Source organism: Hypomesus nipponensis, chromosome 18 (genome assembly GCF_054491055.1).
Source record: "Hypomesus nipponensis isolate SF chromosome 18, ASM5449105v1, whole genome shotgun sequence".
Taxonomy (NCBI): Eukaryota; Metazoa; Chordata; class Actinopteri; order Osmeriformes; family Osmeridae; genus Hypomesus; species Hypomesus nipponensis.
Genome location: NC_140378.1, coordinates 10,189,555 through 10,212,500, shown reverse-complemented (window position 1 = coordinate 10,212,500; position 22,946 = coordinate 10,189,555). Strand labels below are relative to the sequence as shown.

Here is a 22,946-nt window from a genome sequence, read left to right as displayed (position 1 = left end):
TCTTTCTCAAGCCACAACACACAGACAGACCTGTCATCATATAACTGTGGAGAACTGCAGGGTTTGTTGCTGAGGGCAACCTCAGAGCTGCTTCCTGTTGTCGTCAAACTCTCCATCACAGGGGTACTGTTGCCATAGGAACTGTAGTGCAGATAGGCCTTTAGTTATGTGACTGACAGGGAAGTGAAAGGTAACAGAGGTGTTGGAGGTCCATAGAGTGACCATGATAATGAGACTGTAACATCACACACTGAATACTACTGGAGCAAAGGGTTGGAATTGTTCTTCTAGAAATCCATGAGTGTTCATACTTCTATTGTCTGTGTGTGTGTGCGTGCGTACTTGTGCGTGTGTGTGTGTATGTGCGTGTGTGTATGTCTATACAGGTATTTTGCACTAAGCTCACTGAAGCTGGAATCCCTCAGGACGTAATAACTGGGATCTTCTCCAACATCTCCTCCATATACTGTTTCCATGACAAGTTCTTGCTCCCCGATCTCAAAACACGAATCATTGGAGAATGGTAAGGACTGAATGAATGAGATTGACAGTCACCTGGACCTATAGTTCTCAGGGATAGTGTTGGTCCGTGAATATGTTAGTCAGTGTGGTCAGTGTGTGTGTGTGTGTGTTGGCTACAAAACTCAGACAGCTGGGTAGCAGTAGGAGGGTGTTGCCAGGCTGTTGGTGGGTGTTGTTGGGGCAGTAAGTGGAGGTTCAGAATGTGTGTGTGTGTGTGTGTGTGTGTGTGTTTGTGCGTGTGTGTGTGTGCCAGACTTCCAGGCTGGTAGAATGGGGGCATTTTCTGCCTCTCTTCATCTGCTCAGAGGAAATGTACCACCAATGTGCATGTGCCAAAAGTCTGGCTTTGTGGAGTATTGTGTCTTTAGGGCTCTCTGTAGAGAAATTCCGTTTATTCAATTGTCGTGTAATGTTATGTACACATGCTATCTTTGAAGTCACAATTATTATCAGAGTCAAAAGCTAAAACATTCGATCGGAATGTTAGCCACCTCCATTTTTTGTTTTTTGACGTTTGTTCTCTGTGTGTTAGGGACTCCAAGCCTCGCATTGGCGACATCCTTCAGAAGCTGGCTCCGTTCATGAAGATGTATGGAGAGTATGTGAAGAACTTTGACCGTGCGATGGACCTGGTCAACACCTGGACCCAGCGGTCGTCACAGTTCAAGAGTGTGGTCCAGAACATACAGGTCAGTCTGACCATCTGCGTGTGTGTGTGTTTGTCCAGTTATCTGTTTTATTAGGACACTTTTTAAGAGACAGTATGAGATTGATGGTTGATGTGTGTGTTGTCTCTGCAGAAGCAGGAGGTGTGTGGGAACCTCACCCTGCAGCACCACATGTTGGAACCAGTCCAAAGGATCCCACGCTACGAGCTCCTGCTCAAAGACTACCTGAAGAAGCTTCCAGAAGACGCCCTCGACAGGAAGGATGCCGAGAGTGAGTCCACGGGGCACATTCTATCAAACCCTCCCGTAGCAGTGAGAGAGGACATGCTGGTGCTTTTTAGACTCAGCGTGTCTGTTCCTAGAGGAGAGCCCGATGTCCCTTGTCCTGTGGATGAACTCTGGCCTTGCAGCATCCTCCTCGTAGATGTGTCTATGTCCAGCTGCGGCACGCCAGGCCTGGGAGCCCCTAGTTAGTCAGCGTGACAGTCAGACTGTCCCGGCCTGGCCGTGTGTCTGCTCTGTTTATGTAGACCAGGATGGAGAGGGCTGCGTCAGGTGATCTCACCCATTAGTACTCTGCTCTACTGGCCCACAGTCAGTTTGATGACTTACACCTGTGTGTGTGTGTGTGTGCGTGTGTGTGTGTGTTTGTGTGTGTGTGATTATGCGTGTGTGATTGATGGGACAGATTGTGTATGTTTGATGTTGGGTAATGTACAGTATACTGCTCTTAACAAGACTCATGCAAGGAGTCTACACTTTGTCATCTTGTCAAAGACACACACACACAGGTGCAAATAGACTACAGCATGTAGTCTGATGTATTGCAATGCACACAAAGTGCTGTCTGCTTATCTTCAGGCTGCCTACCATGTCTTGTCCTCCTATTAGTCACTGTTGATTTAATTGAAATTGTCACTATCTGTTAATCTAACGTGTGTGTTGGTGTGTGCTTCCATGGTGCAGAGGCCGTGGAGCTCATCTCTACTGCAGCCAATCACTCCAACGCTGCCATCAAGAAAATGGTGAGGTTCTGTTGCTGTGTTGTTGACATCATTCACTGTGATCACTGTAACAGGGCCCAGACCTCTATAGGTTCACCACTGTGATGGCTTATTGTCTCTGTCTGGCAGGGAGGGGGCAGGGAGGGAGGGGAGGGGAGGGAGGGGAGGGCCGTGGTTGCATTAGAACAGACAGGAAGCTGCTGTTTCCTGCTGCTAGTTTGAAAGTTTGCAGAAGACTGACGGCTGTCACACACATACATACAAACAGTTACATACATAATAACACATATGCACTTACAGGCACGCAAACACACATACGCCCTTACATACACAGACACACACACACACACATACAAACACTTACATACACAGACACACACATACAAACACTTACATACACAGACACACACACACACATACTCCCTTACATACACATACACATTTACACACACATTCACACGTCTTTCCTCCTATAATGTTATGTTGGTATGTCTGTTGACTCGGTTTAGCTTTGTGACTCAACACAAAGCTCTTTTATTGTAAGGATGATCCTAGGAAGAGGAAGAGTTTCATGATAAAATGGATGTTTGCAATACACTGTAGCTCCATCTGGTGGTGCTTGCTTCACCTCTGAACTACAAACTATGTTATCTGCAAAGCTGCTTGTGTTTTCGTGCAGACATGTTAGTATTAGCCTCCTCTGCATTCATCAGTGTATGTGCACCTCTGCTGTTCATCACAGTCCTATGTCTCTCTCTCTCTCTCTCTCTCTCTCTCTCTCTCTCTCTCTCTCTCTCTCTCTCTCTCTCTCTCTCTCTCTCTCTCTCTCTCTCTCTCTTTCAAACACACACACACACTCGCTCGCTCTCTCGCTTTCTCTCTCTCCATCTCTCTCTTTCATACATTCACTTAAATACCCGTGCCGGCAACTTCACCTCTGTTCTAGGTGCGGTTTTATAAGATGAAGTACCTTGTACATTGTGACTGTGTTGTGAAGTATTAACTCTCTCTCTCTCTCTCTCTGGGGTTTTCAGGAGAAGATGCACAAACTGCTGGAAGTTTACGAGAGGCTTGGGGGAGAGGAGGACATTGTGAACCCGGCCAACGAACTCATTAAGGAGGGCCATATCAAGAAGATGTCGGCCAAAAATGGAACAGCCCAGGACCGATACCTTTACTTGGTGAGAGAGTGTTGAATCATAATGTGTATTTTGTTGTGTGTGAAACAGTCTTACTGATACTCCTGTCTGTTCCTGCTGCAGTTCAACAACATGCTTCTCTACTGTGTGCCCAAGCTGAGGCTCATGGGACAGAAGTTCAGTGTGAGAGAGAGGATAGACATCGCTGGCATGGAGGTAAGGAGACTCTCTCCTCATTTTCTCCTCATCACTATCCATCTCTTTCTTCTACCTTCTTTCTCACTTGTAGAGGGTTGATCACGTTGCGGGTGTGTGTCTGCAGGTGCAGGGGATCGCAAAGCAGAACCTCCCTCACACCTTCGCCATTATTGGGAAACAGCGCTCTCTGGAGCTTCAGGCCAGGTAAGCCCCAGACCACTCAGAAGGCCAGTCCCAGTCACATCGTAGTGACCGATCCTAAAGCAGATGTGGAAATGTCCTGCTCATGTCCTGTCTGTTCTCTATAGGGCAGCGGAGGAGAAAGAAGACTGGATCCAGGTACATTTCAATGTTTGTTTTCGTCAAATCCATATTCACACACAGACTACGCCAGACTTTAAAACCCATTTTTCTGAATTGTGCACTCTCTATCTTAGGGGATGGAATTAGGGAGGCTTTCCACCACACCTCAGTTGTTTGAATCAGGGAATTGTATTCATTATTAAAGCCCCTCATTACTGCTCGTTTAGCCTATTAAAGCTGGCTAAAGCTGATTAAGATTGGTCAGAGGCTGCAGGAGAGCTGTGATACAAAAGACAGAGAGAGAGAGCGAGAGAATGAGTTGAGTGTGTGTTTGGAGTGTGTATGCACTGTAGCTGACTGGATTGAAAGGGTATTTAGTAGGCCACAGAGCTGAAAAGAATAGAGAGACTATTCAATAAACTGAAGGGCAGAGTGGAATGCGGTTTCAAGGGATTTGGGATAAAAAAGAGGGAGGAAAGAGAGAAGAGCGTGTGCCCAGTTGTGGTTGGGCAGTTAGCATAGCCAGGGAGCCTCGTCTCTGAGAGCTGTGTAGCTGGAGCAGAGGGCTCATGATGCACTTGTTGGTCTGATGTCATCCTTTTACAGTGGGGTCAGACCAGACCACAGCATGGCACAGTCCCTCTCTTTGTTCCCTATTTTCAGACAGGGAAAGGCCCTCTGCCCCAAATGATTGTCTCTCTCTCTCCCTCATTTGTTTGCCCTCGGGACTGTAGAAAGGATTAGGCATCCTCTTGTGATGTAAGGTTTCATTCAGCCGATGACTTTCCTAAAGTGTCTTCCTCACGGTTCTTGTGCTCTCTACACTTGAAAGCTTCAGCGTTATTAACACTGAAGAGGACAGGAAAGCCTGGTCCTCCTCCTCCCCCTTTCTTTCGGTCACTCATTTCTCCCCTCGCTCCCCCTTCCTCAGGTGATCCTGGCCACCATCGAGAGGCACAAGCAAAACAGCGAGACGTTCAACAAAGCTTTCAATAGCTCCTTCTCCCGTGAGGATGACCATCCGCCTGATTCACCGGTCAGTCAGACACAGTCATTCAATCCAATAAATCAACGTCATTCAAAATCAAATGGTTCCACGAATCCTATGAATTTGAAGGCAAGGCGCTAGGGTTTGGTCAGAGCATGTGTCATAGTCTGTTCTCTGTCTTTGGTGTGAACTTTCCTGATATGGCTGGACTGTCACTCCATACACTCACGCACACACACACGTTATACAGAGGCCTTTTCTCCGTTTTCTGAGAGTCGCACCCCCACACTTGCGTGCTAATCTTGAGTTCCCTGCACTGTCTCATGACCTTGTAGGGGAAGCCCCATGCATGCTGTGTATACACACATCTCTCTTCTACATGTCCACAGTTGACCCACTTTGGGCTGCCTGAGCTGGAGGTGCACCAGGCTCAGTAAGCCCAAAGTGCCACCTTGTGGAAGACAACACTAACTGCAGACAGACATTTGCAATAGATGAGCTCAACAGCAGGAGGGGTGTAAATGATCCGCATGTGTTCACGTTTACCCATGCCGCCAGATATATTATAACTCTGCTATCATCCATTGACGGCTATGTCAGGATGATGGTGAGGATGTGGATGATAGTGCTTCAGCAGATGGATGACAGTTGTTGTTGTTGTGGTGTTTTCTCCTCAGGGCCCCTGGATTAACGCCTCCATAGACTCAGACAGTGAGAGGCTTCATGAGCGGGTAGGTACTGCAGCTCTGCACAGCTGCATGGAAAACTTGATCATTTCAAAAACATGTTGTGCATCTTCACACACAATCAGAAGATGCACAGCAGATGTGAGGACGTTTTATTGGAACAGTATCATTTCTCCCTTGGCCACTGTAATGAATGTGGTAAAGATCCAGGATAACCTATTTCCCAAAAGGACAAGGCTAATGAGATTCCCACTTATGATGAGCCAGGCCATTGAATAAACAGTGTAATACGAACACACAGTGGGTGTTCATGATGAGATACACATCGATCTCTGCTCTGTCTGAGAGGCTATGTCTGAGGCAATGAGGCTGGTCTAACAATGCCTCAGTAAATCCACACCCCCTCTGTCCTGCAGCGAGACAGGGAGATAACACAGTCCTCATTAGGCAGGCTTCTCCATGGAGATATCATCATCTACAGTCTCTCATGCTATTTAACGGCAAAACCTCTCTGTGGAGAGAAAACACAATCAGGACATGAATTTCACACTTCCTCCCACAATGCATCTGTGGTAACGATTAGGCGTCTAGCTTTGCTATCGACGCCCCTGCCAGCTTTTTATAGCAGTGGGGTTGAGAGAGAGAGAAAGTGTTGAAGACAATGGAGGGAGATGTAGAGAGGAATGGGGGAGATAGGGTGTGAGGAATGTACACTCTGGCCAGTGTGTGAACACCCCCTGACACGTGCGTTCTCTCTCTCTCTCTCTCTCTCTCTCTCTCTCTCTCTCTCTCTCTCTCTCTCTCTCTCTCTCTCTCTCTCTCTCTGTCTCTCTCTCTCTCTCTCTCTCTCTCTCTCTCTCTGTCTCTCTCTCTCTCTCTCTCTCTCTCTCTCTCTCTCTCTCTCTCTCTCTCTCTCTCTCTCTCTCTATCTCTCTCCCTGTCTCTCTCTCTCTGTCCTCCAGAAAAGTTCCAAAAAGAAGGAGAAGGAGAAGACCACATGTAAGGGCTGCAACGAGAGCTTCAACTTCACCAAGCGCAAACACCACTGCAAATCCTGTGGAGCGGTGAGCACACTAACCTCTTTACCCCATTTTAAGATGGCGGTTGGTAATAAGAGATATGCACTGCTCTGACAGAAATGATATGATGTGCCTAAACAGCTGCTCTCTTCTTCCTCTCTCTCTCTCTCTCTCTCTCTCTCTCTCTCTCTCTCTCTCTCTCTCTCTCTCTCTCTCTCTCTCTCTCTCTCTCTCTCTCTCTCTCTCTCTCTCTCTCTTTCCTTTCCCACCACTTCCCTCTCTTCACAGGCCATCTGTGCGAAGTGTTCAAAGACCTTAGAGAACAAGACATGTCGAGTGTGTCCAGAGTGCTTTGAGGCCAGCCAGGGTCTGGAGGGGCCAGCAGCGCCCCCAGCTGAGCAGAAGAGGAAAGCTGCTGCTGAGGTGGGACACCAGAAACAGTCCCAAACGTCACTGTCAACCTATCAGTAATACAGTAGCAGGATGTCCCGGTAGAGAGTGTATGAGCAGAGAGAGGAGTTTGGCATGGGCCCCCTGACACGACGCCAGCCCCTAGGGGGAGCGGCGCAATCGCGTTAGTCATCCCTGCAGGACACTGGGGGCACTGCCCAGAGAGAGAGCACTTGGAGCTCCCCTGCTGAAACACAAGTACACATACAGACATATTGAAATGCATGGATGCAAACGGGCAGACACCCTCTCTCTTATTCCCCATGGCAGACCACTTCTTCTTTCTTATTACTCAGGCACAGCGTTATGAAGCAACTATTTCAGAGTAACAGTAGGATGTAGGAGCTTACACACTCTAGCAACCTGCAAGACTCAATAGGCCCCATCTCTACCAGTGAACCAGCTGGTAAAAAAAAGAACCAGCAGTGACATAGCTGTCAGTGTGTGAGCTGAGTGTTTACCAGTACATATAATAGCTCATTGTGTCATGATGATCAAGTCCTGTACAGAAACAACACTATTCATCCTTCGTCTCATATAGTCCATTGTTGCACAATAGCACATATGCACATGATCCTACTTATACATCCAGGCACAAGACACAGAGTCATATTAGGTAACCTCTACTGGATGATCAATACCATGACATGGTCCTAGATAAGGGGCTTAGTGGACTCTGCTGACAGGACAGTCTGGAGGATTCAGGTGTGTGTGTGTCTATGTGTCATGATGCAACAAGCAGCTGCTTTAATCTTGTTATATAGAGACGCTGAGTCTTGTGTCTGTCTGTCTCTGTCAGTCTGTGTATCTGTCTGTCTTAGTTATGGTCAACGGCCCTCACACTTAGATCCATGCATATTTACAACCTATACAAGCTGCATGTCACCTTTTCTTCTTTCATTGTAAGTGGCAGAGCATTATGGACCACAATGTCTGAAATGTTGGAAAAGTAAGTTGCGATGGCATTAAGAACCACTTGGGGGAGTTCTACACCACATTAGTCATGCAGGGTCAACAAAGGACAACCTGCTAGTGTAGAAATCTCTCCATGTCCTGCATTCTCAACATTATGAATGTTATGTAAGAGTATATGAAAGCATTTAAAAAAATACAGACTTCCTGACATGACATCTGTATTTTTAGTTCCAGGAATACAGATGGTGTTTAGAAGGCCTACAACCTGTTAAAAACAGTACGGGATTTTATCCCCGAATTAGGTATTAAGTATCCAGAAGTTGCAAACCAAATAGAATGACATGTTTGGCATTGTAGGCTTTTTTTGTCATTCGGGGAGGTAATAATCAGATCTTGTCTCGTCTCTCTCCAGAGGCTGGTCTCTCTGACGGGGGACAGCTGTCTGCTGTGTAGCTACCTGCAGGTGCAGGAGAAGGGGAAGAGCTGGACCAAGACCTGGGTGGCTGTCTCCAAGACGGAGCCCATGGTGCTCTACCTGCAGAGTAACGGGCAGGTAAGGGTCAACCCTAATCCCCCTTGGGGCTGTCTACTGGTGTGTCACATGTGGGCACATAGAGGTTTCTTTATGCAGGAGGTTGTCTATGAGGGCATGCTTCAGTCTGCCTGATGGATCCTCTATTGCCCAACATGCATGTCACCTGTCTAGCTGCATGGATAGGTCACCTGTGCAGCCGTGTGTGTGTAGTGTTAGCGTCACCCCTATCAGGCCTATACGTGTGTGTGTGTGTGTTCAGTCAGGGCTCTGTCTGCTCTCTAAAATGCTGATTCGGGCCAGAGGGATTTAGTTGTCCAGAGTCTGACCTCAGGGACTCCACCTGGGTGGCAGTGTTCAGTCTGACCAGAGGGGGCTCCACCTGGGTGGCAGTGTTCAGTCTGACCAGAGGGGGCTCCACTTGTGTGGCAGTGTTCAGTCTGACCAGAGGGGGACTCCACATGGGTGGCAGTGTTCAGTCTGACCAGAGGGGGCTCCACTTGTGTGGCAGTGTTCAGTCTGACCAGAGGGGGCTCCACCTGGGTGGCAGTGTTCAGTCTGACCAGAGGGGGCTCCACTTGTGTGGCAGTGTTCAGTCTGACCAGAGGGGGCTCCACCTGGGTGGCAGTGTTCAGTCTGACCAGAGGGGGCTTCACCTGGGTGGCAGTGTTCAGTCTGACCAGAGGGGGCTTCACTTGGGTGGCAGTGTTCAGTCTGACCAGAGGGGGGCTTCACCTGGGTGGCAGTGTTCAGTCTGACCAGAGGGGGCCATCTCGGTGCTTCCACACTGCTTTCATTCAGGCAGGGTTAGAACAGGCATAGTATGGCTGGTTTGGCAAATGGTCCACAGGATTATTGAGGAAGCTTCCACTTGAAGCAGCTAACCACGACCTTGAAGTTGCTCTCATCCGTCTCTGTACAGTTGATGTTCAGTAGAGCTGTGTGGCCTCACCAAAATTCCAATCCCACACAAACAATCCCATGTCAGAACTCTGTTCCATAGATTAGGATTACTGATGATTTTCTAAATTGGACAGAAACAGTAGACCAGAGAGGGGGATGGGAGAGAGGGCAAGAGCTTACTGCACATGCCAGCGTTGAAGAACCCAGCAGAAGATAGGAGATGATGAAGGATAAGATGACATGAGATGGCATTGAAATCTGTCACAATAATCACTTTAGCAATCAAAACACTGGTCGGCTGCACAGTAGTTTAGATTATCTGTTCGACAGTAATCTTACTGTCCAGTTATATTGAACCAGGAAGTTTCATGCTGATTGGACTCATGTTTCCTGCTACGCCCTGATTGGTCTGTTTGCTGTGTCTCTGCAGGATTCTCGTGGGGCACGTGCAGTTCCCCTGCCAGGGTTTGAGGTGAGCACTGCCCCACTGCCAGCAACAGAAAAATCTGAAATGAAACACACCTTCCGGCTGAGCCACTCCCAGCAGGCTTTGCTGTTCGGAGCCCAGGATGCAGAGCTCCAGGCCAAGTGGATGGAGGTTCTCTCCAGGGCTGCCCGCGGGGAAATGCCCACAGACGCATCTGTCAGCCTGACTGAGAACCGAAAGAGCCAATAGGATCATCCCCACTGAGGCCCAGGGCCCTCCTCCATCTTGCCCCTCCCCTTTTCCTGTGTACAGAGCACAAGTTACTTGAATTCACTTTACCATGGCACTTTTTGTTTTTATTTTTGTCTCAAATGGGGCCACTCATTCCCTACCATGCCACTTCACTCATGCACTCCCACCCATATATACGTCTTTCTTTCTGATTCTCTCTCTCTCTCACACACTCTCACTTTCTCTCTCTCTCCATCTCTCTCTTTCATACATTCACTTAAATACCTGTGCCAGCAACTTCACCTCTGTTGTATGTGCGGTTCTGTTTGAACTTTCTCAGTGTTCTCCATGGTCTGAGAAAAGCAAAGGACTCATTGATTGAACATGATTGTATTATTGCTGAAGGCGTTTTATAAGATGGCCCCTGTATGATTTTATAAGATGAAGTACCTTGTACATTGTGACTGTGTTGTGAAGCATTAACTCCTGTCTGTCTGTCTGTCTTTCTGGACTGGCTGTGTGTTGCTCCTGTGTTTTATTCAGTATTGAATGTTAGAGTAAGAGCCCCGAGCCAGACTGCACCTCTCCGGCCTCCCCCCCTGGAGACAGAAACAGTGGGGATTGTACAGTATGTAAACTATAGTGTGTCGTTAGCAAAGCAGAGCAAAAAAGCCTTTTTAACTTAAGAGATGTGAACGCTTGTGGCTGGCCACCTGATGCTCCTATTATCAACTCATTTCAAACTCACCCCCACCTCCATCACCCCCACCCCTATCCCCCCACACACACATGCATCAAGTTCTTCCTACCAGAGCCCAGTCCTGCCATCTTAAAGCGCTCATCTGACTGGACCAGAGGCCGATGGTGGGATCTCCACCACGATTTGATGTCCACCATCAGAGGATACTGTTTCCTGAAAGACTCCTCACCTGCTCTGTCATGTGATAGAAACCATAGCAAAGATACAAGTACTGTAAGACATTCCTGCTCCCCTACTCTGTACCCTGCTGTCCTTTTGCACCAGCTTCAACTAAGCAAGGTGGATGGATCTCTATGTGCATGTAAACCCACTTCTATTGATGTTCCGTGCTCTGAAGCCCTGCCAGCCCCTTGTCCTCCCTGAGAGGCATGTTTGTCGTACTGTCAGTGAACAGGCTCAGTATTGCGTGTGTTAACCCAGATTGTGCACAGTGGAAAGCAGTCAAGGCATATCATCAATAAAAAAAGACGATTGCCCATTCAGGGCCCTTCTGTCGAACAACAAATGCTGTGGTGCTATGAGTTTGTGTACACACATGTAAAGGCACAAACACACACTACAATAGATTTTGCTGATACGTTTTTTGTGTCTTTCACTGTAGTCCATTTACAGAAATGCAGATGGTTGGTTCGCCTTGTGTCATGCATCAGTTCACACTGACTGTCTCGGTGTTTGGGTGAGGTGGCAACAGAAGTGAGATCTCTCTGTCTGCCTGCAGCATCAGTGATAGCGCACATTACACAGACTCCATATGAAATACCCCCAGCAGATATTCCTTTTTTGTCTCTGGATCGGATGCAGGAGGATTAAGAGCCATTTTGTGTTGTGTGTGTGTGCATGAGCATGTGAGAGAGAGAGAAATTAGAAAAAGGGAGCAAGACTGAGGGGATATAGATGAATGTATGTGCAAATCTTAATACTTGTTATCTAAAGATATAATAGCAACTTCTCTTTGTGGTAGCACCAAAGTTGGATGCAAGTCTTTGAACAAAGAAATAGGTATACCTAAATCTCCAATTACAAAATCTGCTCCCAGGACTGATCATATGAGATTCACTCATTAGTGCCACAGTTTATGGCAGACCGACTTATACTGCTGTGTCCCCATTTTTTTTATGTTTCTGTGAACTACAGGAGTAAGTCTACATGTCAGTCGCTATGTTCCTATGCGTCAGACAACAGCTACGTTACGTGCAGGTTATGCAGAATAGGGATGTGGTTTGTGGTTAAAGCAACAGAGAACGTTAGAGCAAGTCAAGTTAAGTCAGAGGAGTGGGAGTGCATTAAATCACACCTGAGTTTCAACTGTAGAGACATGCTTCAGGGTCTATCAGGGGACGCTGAAGATGAAACATCAGACTCCAAGCATTTTATTTCTCCATACACAGAGGAACTGTGTGACATTTATCTTTGTACCTACATAGGCAAGAGAGTTTAATGAGAATGTGTCTGTGATATGTCAGAGACACAACAGCTATTGATAAATTGTGTTGATGGCAAATTCTTACTGCCAAAATGATGTATTGTTAGCTGTCCCTATCCAGTGTGTGAACTGTGTTCTGGTGCGGAGATAGAGTGTAAACTGCTGACGGCTGGTTCCTGTCAAATCTCGCAGACAGCGAGAACAGAACAGAAAAAAATGGCAGCATTGTGTCTGCTACTACGGAGAGCCCATGCTGAGATAAGCTCCTATCATCCCCTTCCTTCAAAGGAAAACGTACTTTCAATGTTGTTTTTCATCTAAGCTCTAAGTAGTTTTGGTAAAGCCAGCTTCTTTTTTTGTTGCAGTTGTCCCCCCAGGCTACAGAGAGAGTTTGGAGAATCTGAAGGATGGGGGCTTTTGAGGCAACCTAGGGAAGCTGTCTTTGACTTCTTGTTCCTAATCGCATATTTTGTTTTCACGTTTTAGTGATGCCACTCTGTTTCACACTCATCCCTTCCCACCCGCTCCCAAACTGTCTCTCTTCATGCTGTCACACGCATGGTCAGAGGAAGACCCAGTTTGCTTGTGTTCAGCAGCCTCCAGCAAGGTTGCTGTGGGACTCTAAGGTGTGTCATATTGGCCTCTAACAGAAGCCTCAAGGCCTGTCTTAATGGTTCCATTCATCAAGAGTATTGTCCTGCTCACATGATACTAAAGACAAATGAGTTATCACTGTAGACAAATGACTAAATATAAAATGTAAAATGTAACTCAAAGGATCATGATCAGGGAAGGGAAATTTTGAAACGTTCAACAGTGAAATGTTGAAATGTTCTTGCAGCATGTGTGTGTGTGTGTGTGCGCCAACAGCATTGTATACTGATGAGGTGGTTGGCTTGTGGTCTTAGAGGATTTCTCTCCTCCTCCATCTGATGAGAATGGTTTTAATATGGATGCTGCTGGAACATAGTGTAAGCCTCTTAGCAGCTGTGTGTGTGTGTGCGTGTGTGTGTGTGTGTGTGTGTGTGTGTGTGTGTCTGAAAACATTTGCATTTTGCTCCAATATAAACACCAACTGACCTACCTTTTAGGAAAAAAATGAGAATAGCACATTTACAACCAGCTATGTTTATAAACACTTTTATTTTAATAAAAATAATAATTGTGTTACAGGATGTTGGGGACAGTTTTTTGATTAATACTAACCCATGTTCATTCTCTTTTTTACTTCAGCAGAAAGAGATCTAGTCATCAACACGTCACACGCCAGTAACAAACACACACACCCAAAGAAGCAACCCCTGTACACTAATGCTTCTCTTTTTTTATTACAGAGGAAGAGGCTTGCAACAGTTTCCTGTCGTTTTCATGGTTTACTCATGTCTACGGTGCAGTCAAATACGCCTTCTTCAGATGTCTGGGTTCCCGTAACAGGAAACTTCCTGTCTGTGTGTCACAACACTGCGCAACAACACAAACCAGGAAAACGCTTCCTAAACCTTAACAATACAAAAGAAAGCTTCTGAGAGTTATCTGAGAGTTAATGATCTGGATCATCATGTCCTACTGTAGTTTTAGTAAAAGTAAAAGTTTCAGGCATGGGGGTGTAGTGTGTGTGCGCGTGTGTGTGTGTTGGGAGTGTTTGCATTACAGTCTCTTACCTTAACTAGTTTGATTCCAGTGAGATACAGATAAACAGCTGCGATATTTTGCCTGGTAAATGGATGAATAGAGAAGGTAGAAAGAGGGGATGGGAAATATATCATTGAGTTATTGAACCATCCCGTTCACTCAAATAACCACGATTATTTCAACACTTTCACACTGACAGATTCTTTTCCATCACTAGGCTATACTCAGATGCAGTCTCAGCATTACCATGGCAACCTCTCTCCATTCAGGGAGTGGTGCTCACAACTGGCCAGTCACCAAAACAGAAACACACTCAACCGATACCATGGACATCAAATACAGCACCAAGCCAATTTGATGATTAAAGGTGTGAACCTCTTTTCTTAAAGAGAACAATCCTGCTGGTCTGAGTCTGCACTCCGTCTGGGATACTGGTACTGTTCTCTTCGAGTAAGAAGTTATACATATTATATCCCTCCAGACCCCCAGAGTCAACGTCTTACCTGACTGTGTCAGACCTTCAGATGAGTCAGTCTCTCCCCTCCCCCTCTCCTCTGCTGCACTCCAGTGTTCCCTGTAGGGGCTGTGTGTCCTTAGCCCAGCAGGAAACAGGGGTCCATCTCTACAGTAATACAGTGACAGCAGGGTGCCTCTAAGCCCTCTCTGGACTGGACACACAGAAATCCTAATCAGGGTTAGGGTCAGTGATGTGGGTGTTTTTATTAATGTGGCTCTCTGGTAGCTATGTTTCTGCCAGTCTCAATCTGCACTCTCTGACACACAGCCATGTTGGTCGAGGACACTAGTTCTGCACAAGGATCTGTTTTACTCACCACAACATGAGGTGTGTGTGTGTGTGTGTGCGTGAGTGTGTGTGTGTGTACTTTTGCGTATGTGTGTGTGCTTTCCATCTTAGTTCCATTTTCCATTTTAGTATTTGAAGATTTATTTTCACAATAGCCTGATCGTCAGATTATTCTGTAGTTACACTCCATTCTAAGAAGAGTGACTTCTTAAGGTCTCTCTTCCTGCCAGTGTGGTTTCTTGATTAAAACCCTGCAGCCATACTACATATTAATCACCTTCAGTAATACATGATCTACCAGCTCATTGGTTATCTCATATCCTCGTGTATGTTCAGATATTTTATTTCACCTGCCTCATAACGTACTGTGGGGAACATTTGTAGTGGCAAAAATGCTTCATCTGCTGTTCTCCCACTTCCTGCCTGGTTCCTGTATCCATCACGACAACACCACTGCTGTTCTGTGCCGTTTGTGTCACATTTCCACCACTCTACCTGCCCTGCACTGGATGAAAGATTGAGCTGTTCATAACACAGAAATGCTAATGCTAGTCTTCTTTCCTGTGAAAGGCTGCGCTTCCTCTTGCTTGCTGCGGCGACCCACCCTGCCAGGGGGATCTGATGCCCAAGATGTAGATTTATGGTGCAACCCGGATGGCAGTGGCCAAGATCCAAACCAGAGTAATGTCATTGTATCCTGAAACTGCAGAAGCAGGAAACTGTTGTGACAGCATTCATGATTACACAATGAGGATACTCAGTGTGTGAGTGTGTGTGTGTGTGTGTACTCATTTTAAAAACAATAACATTCAGTATTCAAGATTAGTCAATAACGAAAAGTACGAGATATGAGAGGAATGATTATACATACAGTTTTGTACACTTAGATACTCTGGTCGTGTTTGCAATTAGATAAACCAACATAGAGGGAACAGCTGAGGACTCTTTGAAGAGGGCACCTTCACTCTCTCTCTCCATCCCAGCCCCCTCAGCAGTATGTGGCCCAGTTAGTGTGTTTGCGCATGTGTGTGTGTGTGTGTGTGTGTGTGTTTGTGTGCATACAAGTGTGTAGATGTTCGTTTGGCAGCATGCACAGTACCCCCCTACTGTGGTAGTTAATTACCTCTGTGATGGAGTGTGTGTCCCCCAGCAGAGTCTGTGTCAGGGGCCAGGGTGGAAACTCAGAGAAGGCTGCTCACCTGCTCTCTCTCTCTCACCCTCCTGTCCTCTCATTTGTCCTATCTCTATATCCGTACTCTTCCCTTTTTCTTTTTGCATGAATGCACTCTCTATTTGCATTTATCTCTATCTTTGCCTCTCCTCAAAGATCTGAGGACCAGTCAGATTACGCTAATAGTATAATGTCCACAATGTGAATCTTTCAGCCTCCAGCTGAATGTCTTTTCATGGCTCTCTCTTTGCCTTTCATCTCTCCTTGTCTATCTCTCCTCTGCTGTCTCTATTTCCCCACTGTCTCTCTTTGTCGACCTGCCTCTTTTTTCTCTCCCTCCAAATAGGAAGAGCTATAACATACTCATTACGCATCTCTCTTAAAATCCAGTGTTTTTGAGATTGAGAAAGAGAGAGATGGAGAGAGAAGATTGTGTGTATGTGTGTGTGTGAGTGAGAGACAGTTCCAATGTTATAAACCATGTGTGAAAATGTGCATCCATCGTAGCTTTGTCTGACCCCATCTCCCTTTTCCTTTGGAAAAGTTACAGACTTCAAGGTTCATAAAAGGGATTTTTTGTTTGAGTAAGCTGTTGAAGGTATCTCACATCATCTACACCCAATACCCTGACTACACTAAGTCCGAATCCCAAGACTCTGTCTTACCCCTACCCCTTACCCCTAGCCCTTAATTTTGCGCATTCCCATGAGAGTAAGTGGTGTCCCAATACTCTTTTCGACCTAGGGGTAGGGCTAAGACGAAGGGGTATACACCCCTACAACTCCTATGTAGCCCTTACCCCTCAGTTTCGAAACATAAGAGCTAGGGGTAAACTAAGGGCTAGGGGTAAGGGGTAGGGGTAAGACAGAGTATTACCACCTCTGAGACATTTGAGACTTCCCTGTGTTAATTAACAGGAAAGCAGCTCGGCTAACTTTTCTTGCTTTCTTTCTCAACAATGGAATCTGCAGGTAAGGATGCTCTTAACCCCAGCCCAGCTTCAAAGAGAAGCCAGTGCGCAAGGTGAATTTCAAGAGTATTTTAGCAGTCCGGCCACATCGTGCGAGCACTGGGCTGAGGTTACCTCCTGCCTACAGCTAGGTGCAGTGTTGCAGGGGAGCTGGGTTCCCCATGGTCATTCAATCCTACTTTTACATTGTGGAATCCTATTAGGGGACAAGGACAGAGGGACAGTAACAGCATAATGCTATAGACAGTGACACAGAACATGAGGACAGTATTCACAGCTCATTCTCATGCATGGTAGGCCGTCTTGGCAGTTGAAAACAGTTGGAGTTAGAAATGGACACCATAAATGCCAAGTCCATTCTTGATATTAGTTTGATATTACAGTGTTACTGGAACTACCAACACCGGTGAAGCCTGCTCTAATCAGTGTGCCAAACCAACCTAGACCACCACCATACATGCCCTGCATTAGCAATGACCAGGGGTCGATACAGAGCCGGAACGAAGTGTGGCTCATTACTGTGAACATATGCTGAATACATACAGTACATTGCTATAAATCACATATGCAGATGTGTGCGCATGTGTGAAATGTGGACATTTCATGTTATGGATTATACACGTCTCCTTATGACTGTGGTGTTTAACTTTGCAAGAAGGTCCTCCTTGCTCTGGGTGAACTTTTTCTGTTGCGAAGGCATAGCTCATGGCTTACTGAATGCTTGTTCCATTAATATAACTGTCAGATGAGCATTATGATAGAAAGAGATGATGCCTAGGATTCAAGCCCTCAATGAACTGCTTTATCACCTAGTTAATTGAACTTTTACAGATGAATGCGATCCCAGAAACACACAAAGAGAAAAGGAAAACATGTCGCCCTTTCATTTAGAAGCAGAAGGCCAGTGTCCTTCACGTTTTCTTGCGAAAAATGGATGATTATGCTAATTTAAATGGGAACATTCATACAGACCTGATATTTCTCGATACTAAAATCCCTTTTTGGGCTTCTTATCTGGTTAGTGGTGATGAGGCTCTGCTAATCAACACACCTCTATTTAAACAGTTCTGCATATGCTGCTTCCTATGTCAGACTCCCTTACTTGCCAATTTAAATACCTTTATCTTTCTACATGTATTTTGCTGTTTCAATTATAACACACATTTCTCTCATTTGTCATGCATAAATGTTTAGTGTACACTGGAACAGACTTGATGTATAGTGTGATGAGCTAAAAGTGGATAATGGAAGGCTATTAGTGGAATCTCTGACATTCACGTGTTGCTTGGTAAATGGAAATGTGTCGTGTAATAATCTGTGTTAATTCATTTTACATATGTTTAGACTCGATCCCTCCATGGAAGATCAATTGCATGAATGTTTTGCCCGCCAGTTCTCTGGCATAAGTTACAATTAAGTTACCACATACTAAAAACATTTACCATGACTACCTTTCCTTGTCATAGTGGTATGAAGTCAAATCAAGTTGAATGAAGATGTGGCAGACAACACAGAACTGATAGTGGACACAATACCATTAATAAGGTTGTGAAACACCAGTGTCCTTGTTTACAGTGGGTTTACTGTCTATAACCTAGACAAGGGCTTAGGCAACAGCTAGTCATCTAGCAAGTGCTTAATGTGCTCAGCACAGCAACATACTGTACTGATGCCCGTTGAGGGAAAGGCTGCGTGAGGGCTGTGCGCGCTCTTAACTACATCATTGTCGGAGGGGAAGCAACTGCTACAACACAGCACTCACTCACTTTTGAGACTCGCTAGGAACTTGACTCTGGGATCGGAATCTTGGACCGAAGACTAGCCAAACACCCTCGTGTATGTAGTTGTTTTAAGCGCGTCCAGAGGGAAGGTCAATTGGAAAGAGCTCTGTGCAAGACATGTCATCAGCAACAGCTTCAGCGGTTGATGTGCCCAGGACCGACAACGCGATACATGGACAAAATCATTCCGGTAAATCAGTTACCAACTCATTTCAATTGGTCGTTTCTAGAGAAAAAATATAGGGATTAATTCCTCCTTGTGTTTACGATGTAAAAATGATATTTGATAACACCATGTCTCGATTGTTAATATACTGATGTTGCATAAATAATTGCAATGAACCACAGCCTTCACCAGTTACCCAGGTGCGGTGTAGCTGTATGGAGGCTTTTGAGAAATTGCCCACACTCCTTGTGTTTTAAAGGAGGTGTCAGTTTAGTTTAGAAAATGTTGTAGCCTTTATAATTCACCTTCACTTTGTCCGTCTCCAACTATTAATTTCATTATGTACGTAGTTATTAAGGGAAGACAGGCAAATAGTAAAAATGCATACTTCCATAGATCCATTTTTTACTTTGTAGGTATTGTAATGCAGATTACCCTTACTGTTTTGATATTCTGCTCAGATAAAGACTTGGGGAACCCTTTCAAAAGATATTTGACAGAAATTAATTCGATTTTTTTCAGTCGTTGTGTAACTTTACTTTAATACATATTTACTTATATATTGTGTACAAGTATGTCATGTATTTTAGGTTACAGAGCAGTAGGCTACCATGAGGAGGGGAAGTGAGAGTTCAGTTGAACCACAAGAACTAGAAGCAACACAGGTGGTGTGCAGCATGGTACTGCTCCTCTTGGTTTCATTATCCAACTGACAAAATATCACCAAGAAATAGTGTGTCTGGCATCAATTGTTGCATCAGCTTAAATGACAGATGTTTTCTGTGTATTTGTCAGAGTTGAGGGTAGCCTTGAAACCACCATCTGCTCCATCTTGGTTGGTCTTTTTCTCTCCTTGACAGTGGCAGTCTGGTCTATATTATCAAGGATCTATGAGTCATAGTTCTGAAAGCCACCGCTATGCTCACACATCCCTGTCTGCCAGTCAAGGAGATTGAATTTGTCTATCCAAATACACACTCAGTCCGCATCTATATTTTATAGGAAAACCCAGGTGTGGTCTGCATAGAAGTCATCTTGCATCAAGGACCTCTTGTGGCGGCAAATACACATTACAGCAATTTCAGTTTGCAGAAGTATAGTGTATACCATATAGTTAATAACTTGATTCCTTTCCTATTATTGAGGTAGGTTTTAGACATTTGTGTTATTTGGAAAGTAATGCAAGTTGTTTTGAAACAAGCTTATATCCTCATCCTACAAAACAATAGTCACCCTTTACCCATTGTTCGTGACTACAGTGTGGGGAGAGGTTGAGGATGGTATGAGGCTATAGTTCACACTGATAGCATCATATAATATAACATATAACAGCGTATAATAACCAGTTGTTTAACATTGTTCCAGATGGGCTGTGCATTTCCACCTCTGGCCCGCGGGCATTTTGTTTAATGATTTATCACGTTTGGTGCTTTGATGCTGTCAACATTAGATGAGCAATGCGTAGGGCTGCAGAAAGCCGTGTATTGTTGTCACGCAATGCTAGGCAGCACTCCACAGAGAACGATGTGTAACCACTGTTCTAGTATTGAAAAGCTAGCAGTCCATTACTAAATACTTGTAGCCAAGTGTAAATGTTCCTCTAGTCATGGTTCTGTTTGCCATTAGCTCATCTGTCTTCATCCCTCATTTGCCCCTCAAGGCCAGTGCACCCTCATGCCCTTGCCAGCACTGGGTAGCCAGAGAATTGTCCAGGGTAATGGCACCAGTGTGGGCACAGTGATCTCACTTCTCTGCCCACCCAGACATCGACTGGTAGGAGGAGTGGTGTGTGTCTGGGGCTCCAACAGCACCCAGTGGTTTGGAGACACACCCTGGTGTGAACGTGAGTATGCAGCCCTAACCAACAACACAGTATAGTACACAATATTTGTAAAACGTCAACATTCATTATATGTATATTTGATTTGAGCAGTAACTTAATTTACAGTAACTGTGAGGTTTGTGTGGTTTGTTCCTCTCTCCCCACCGTACTTCAGTGATATCATTAGAGAGTCTTCTCTGCCAGCCAATCAATTGTAAACTGGATCTGAAAACACCTGTCACTTCAGCGAAGATATATTGAATTGCTAAAGCTCAGTTCTTTTGTGAAAAATGAAAATTATTTTCTTAAACGACTGTACCAAAGGGTTTGGAAAGTACAAATTAAATGTTAGTGTGCACGGTGGAAAAACTGCAGTGACTGCAAAACTCCCCTTCAACTTCCCTGTCTCAGTCCTCATTATTTTGAGGAGTGTGAAAATATCATTCCTGAAATATTTTGATGTGTTGAGTGGCCGTAGGCAATATCACATCCAGATGTTGATCCTCACAACATGCATGTCTATACAACCTGAAAACATGACACCAGACAAGTTTGCGTGATAATGATTATAGTTGACGGAGGATGAGAGTTGAGATTCAGATGTTTCCCTTGTCTCTTTTCACTTATTTTGTTTCTCTCTGTCCCTCCCCTCAATGTTGCAGCCCCGCCCCAGAATGAGAACTTTGGCTTCCATGTAGCGGTGGTGGCATCCATAGTGAGCGCAGCCATCATCCTTCTTATGTCAATGGCCTTCCTCACCTGCTGTTTGCATGATTGCATCAAGAAAGAAGAGAGGAAAAAAAAGGAGAGGTGAGAGAAAAGGGAATGAATACTTTGCTGATTTGATACTGGTCTTGAAATATAACTGACCCAGAGTAATACCACTGAGCATTGATCGAGTCCAACTGCATCCTGTGTTGCCAGGGAGACTGGTCTATGGCCCCAGCTGGAGGGAAACAGATCTTCCTACTACAGCCACAAGGGCAGGAACAATAATAACAACACCCAAGAAAAGTCCCTGACACTCTGGGATAACTACGACCCTACCTTGTGTGATCATAGAAGACACTGCAGGTAAGATTTGTAGATGCATACGCATACAAATACAAAGCACAAACACAAACACACACACTCACTAAAAGCTTTGTTTATTTCCCTGTACTTCCTCATCCAGGTGTTATGAACAGTATCCCTACGCTGTGACTGGGTCAGCTTCGACCTTCGGACCGCCCCTGTCGTCGGCTGCTTTCCCCTGCAGGGGACACAAGCAGCCACTCTTGCCCCAATACTCTGGCCTCTACCAGCACCCAGCATCTTCTCCGACCGCTGCCCCACCCCAGTACCCAGGTCCACCTCGGACCACCGGCCTGGGCCAGAGCTCAGCTTTATCGTCCATCTCAGGTCCTGTGTGGCATCATGGACAGGAGATGGGTGCATCTGTGATGACTTGTCCACCTCTGGAGGACTCCAGACGGATGAGTGGACAGCTGCTCTCTGCCCAGGATTGCTCCATACGGGTCATATCTGTGTGACGACACAACCAGGTGATCAAGCGTAGAGCCAGTAACCATTGGGAACTATTCTATACATTTTGGACCAACTTAGCACAATACGTCCAAGTGTCACAAAAGGAGTGAATGACCTTATGACTATTGACTATTTGTGGTAAAGCATTCAGATTGGGGCAGTGTATTTCGATACATAGTTGTATCAGACCAGTGCCTTACTGTAAATGCAGATCTCATTCCTCGGGACATTGTCGTCCTTTAGAAAGGAAAAGCTATTGCACTTGAATGGTAAATCTTTCTCCATACAAATCATTTACTGCATTGCTGTTTGAACTCAATCTAGTGGTTATGAATCTTAGACAGAGGTGTAATAGTTCAGGTTCAGATATTAAATTAATGTGTTAGTTTAACCCATGCACTAACCAGATGTATCCAATCACCTACATCTGCCAGTTACAGTAGCATTGTTCTTAGAGCAGATTGGTGCCATCAGCTGGTTATTTGGTGGAACAAACCTGACAGGTTTTCTGAACCTTGTACTTTCTGAACTAGAACTTATACATTTTCAATTCTAAATATATAGGACCAGTGGTGGTATGTGATAAAAAAATTACACATGATAATGGCTCATGATCATACAAATGTAAAATTGCAGGTTTGGTAAAACCTGGGATTGGCTGTATATTTTTATACTTTGTACAGTATGTACACTGAACATCATGTTACAACACAGATAACATTATATAACTGTATTGAAATGTACATTTTTATATATTTTTTACTACTGATGACAACAAAAACTGTCTTGTAAACCTTGGATGACAGTTAAACATGCTTGAAAAATATGTTGTTAAAATAAAATATGTTATGTTTTCTGTCACTGTCAACTGCCCCATGTTGATGTAGTAAAAAATAGGTCTGTA

The 22,946-nt window shown here is 45.1% G+C and overlaps 2 protein-coding genes across 2 annotated transcripts in view; both read left to right on the top strand.

The window, feature by feature from the left end:
* The window catches only part of fgd (faciogenital dysplasia), a 41,769-nt gene extending 30,519 nt beyond the window's left edge, over positions 1 to 11,250 (top strand). The window contains exons 6-19 of the mRNA XM_084681078.1: positions 387 to 523; positions 1,055 to 1,211; positions 1,323 to 1,461; positions 2,157 to 2,215; positions 3,229 to 3,375; positions 3,457 to 3,549; positions 3,656 to 3,735; positions 3,840 to 3,870; positions 4,766 to 4,870; positions 5,500 to 5,553; positions 6,471 to 6,572; positions 6,816 to 6,950; positions 8,305 to 8,445; positions 9,758 to 11,250. Of these exons, the coding sequence (XP_084537204.1) occupies positions 387 to 523; positions 1,055 to 1,211; positions 1,323 to 1,461; positions 2,157 to 2,215; positions 3,229 to 3,375; positions 3,457 to 3,549; positions 3,656 to 3,735; positions 3,840 to 3,870; positions 4,766 to 4,870; positions 5,500 to 5,553; positions 6,471 to 6,572; positions 6,816 to 6,950; positions 8,305 to 8,445; positions 9,758 to 10,003 (1,626 nt within the window). The 3' untranslated portion in view covers positions 10,004 to 11,250. The remainder of the gene's footprint in view (positions 1 to 386; positions 524 to 1,054; positions 1,212 to 1,322; positions 1,462 to 2,156; positions 2,216 to 3,228; positions 3,376 to 3,456; positions 3,550 to 3,655; positions 3,736 to 3,839; positions 3,871 to 4,765; positions 4,871 to 5,499; positions 5,554 to 6,470; positions 6,573 to 6,815; positions 6,951 to 8,304; positions 8,446 to 9,757) is intronic.
* Positions 11,251 to 18,533: 7,283 nt separating this feature from the next.
* Positions 18,534 to 22,908, top strand: susd3 (sushi domain containing 3). The gene is made up of 5 exons (XM_084680784.1): positions 18,534 to 18,717; positions 20,354 to 20,536; positions 21,178 to 21,325; positions 21,440 to 21,589; positions 21,690 to 22,908. Exons 1-5 carry the CDS (start codon positions 18,645 to 18,647, stop codon positions 22,045 to 22,047), a joined length of 912 nt encoding a protein of 303 aa, XP_084536910.1. The 5' UTR covers positions 18,534 to 18,644; the 3' UTR covers positions 22,048 to 22,908.
* Positions 22,909 to 22,946: the final 38 nt, after the last annotated feature.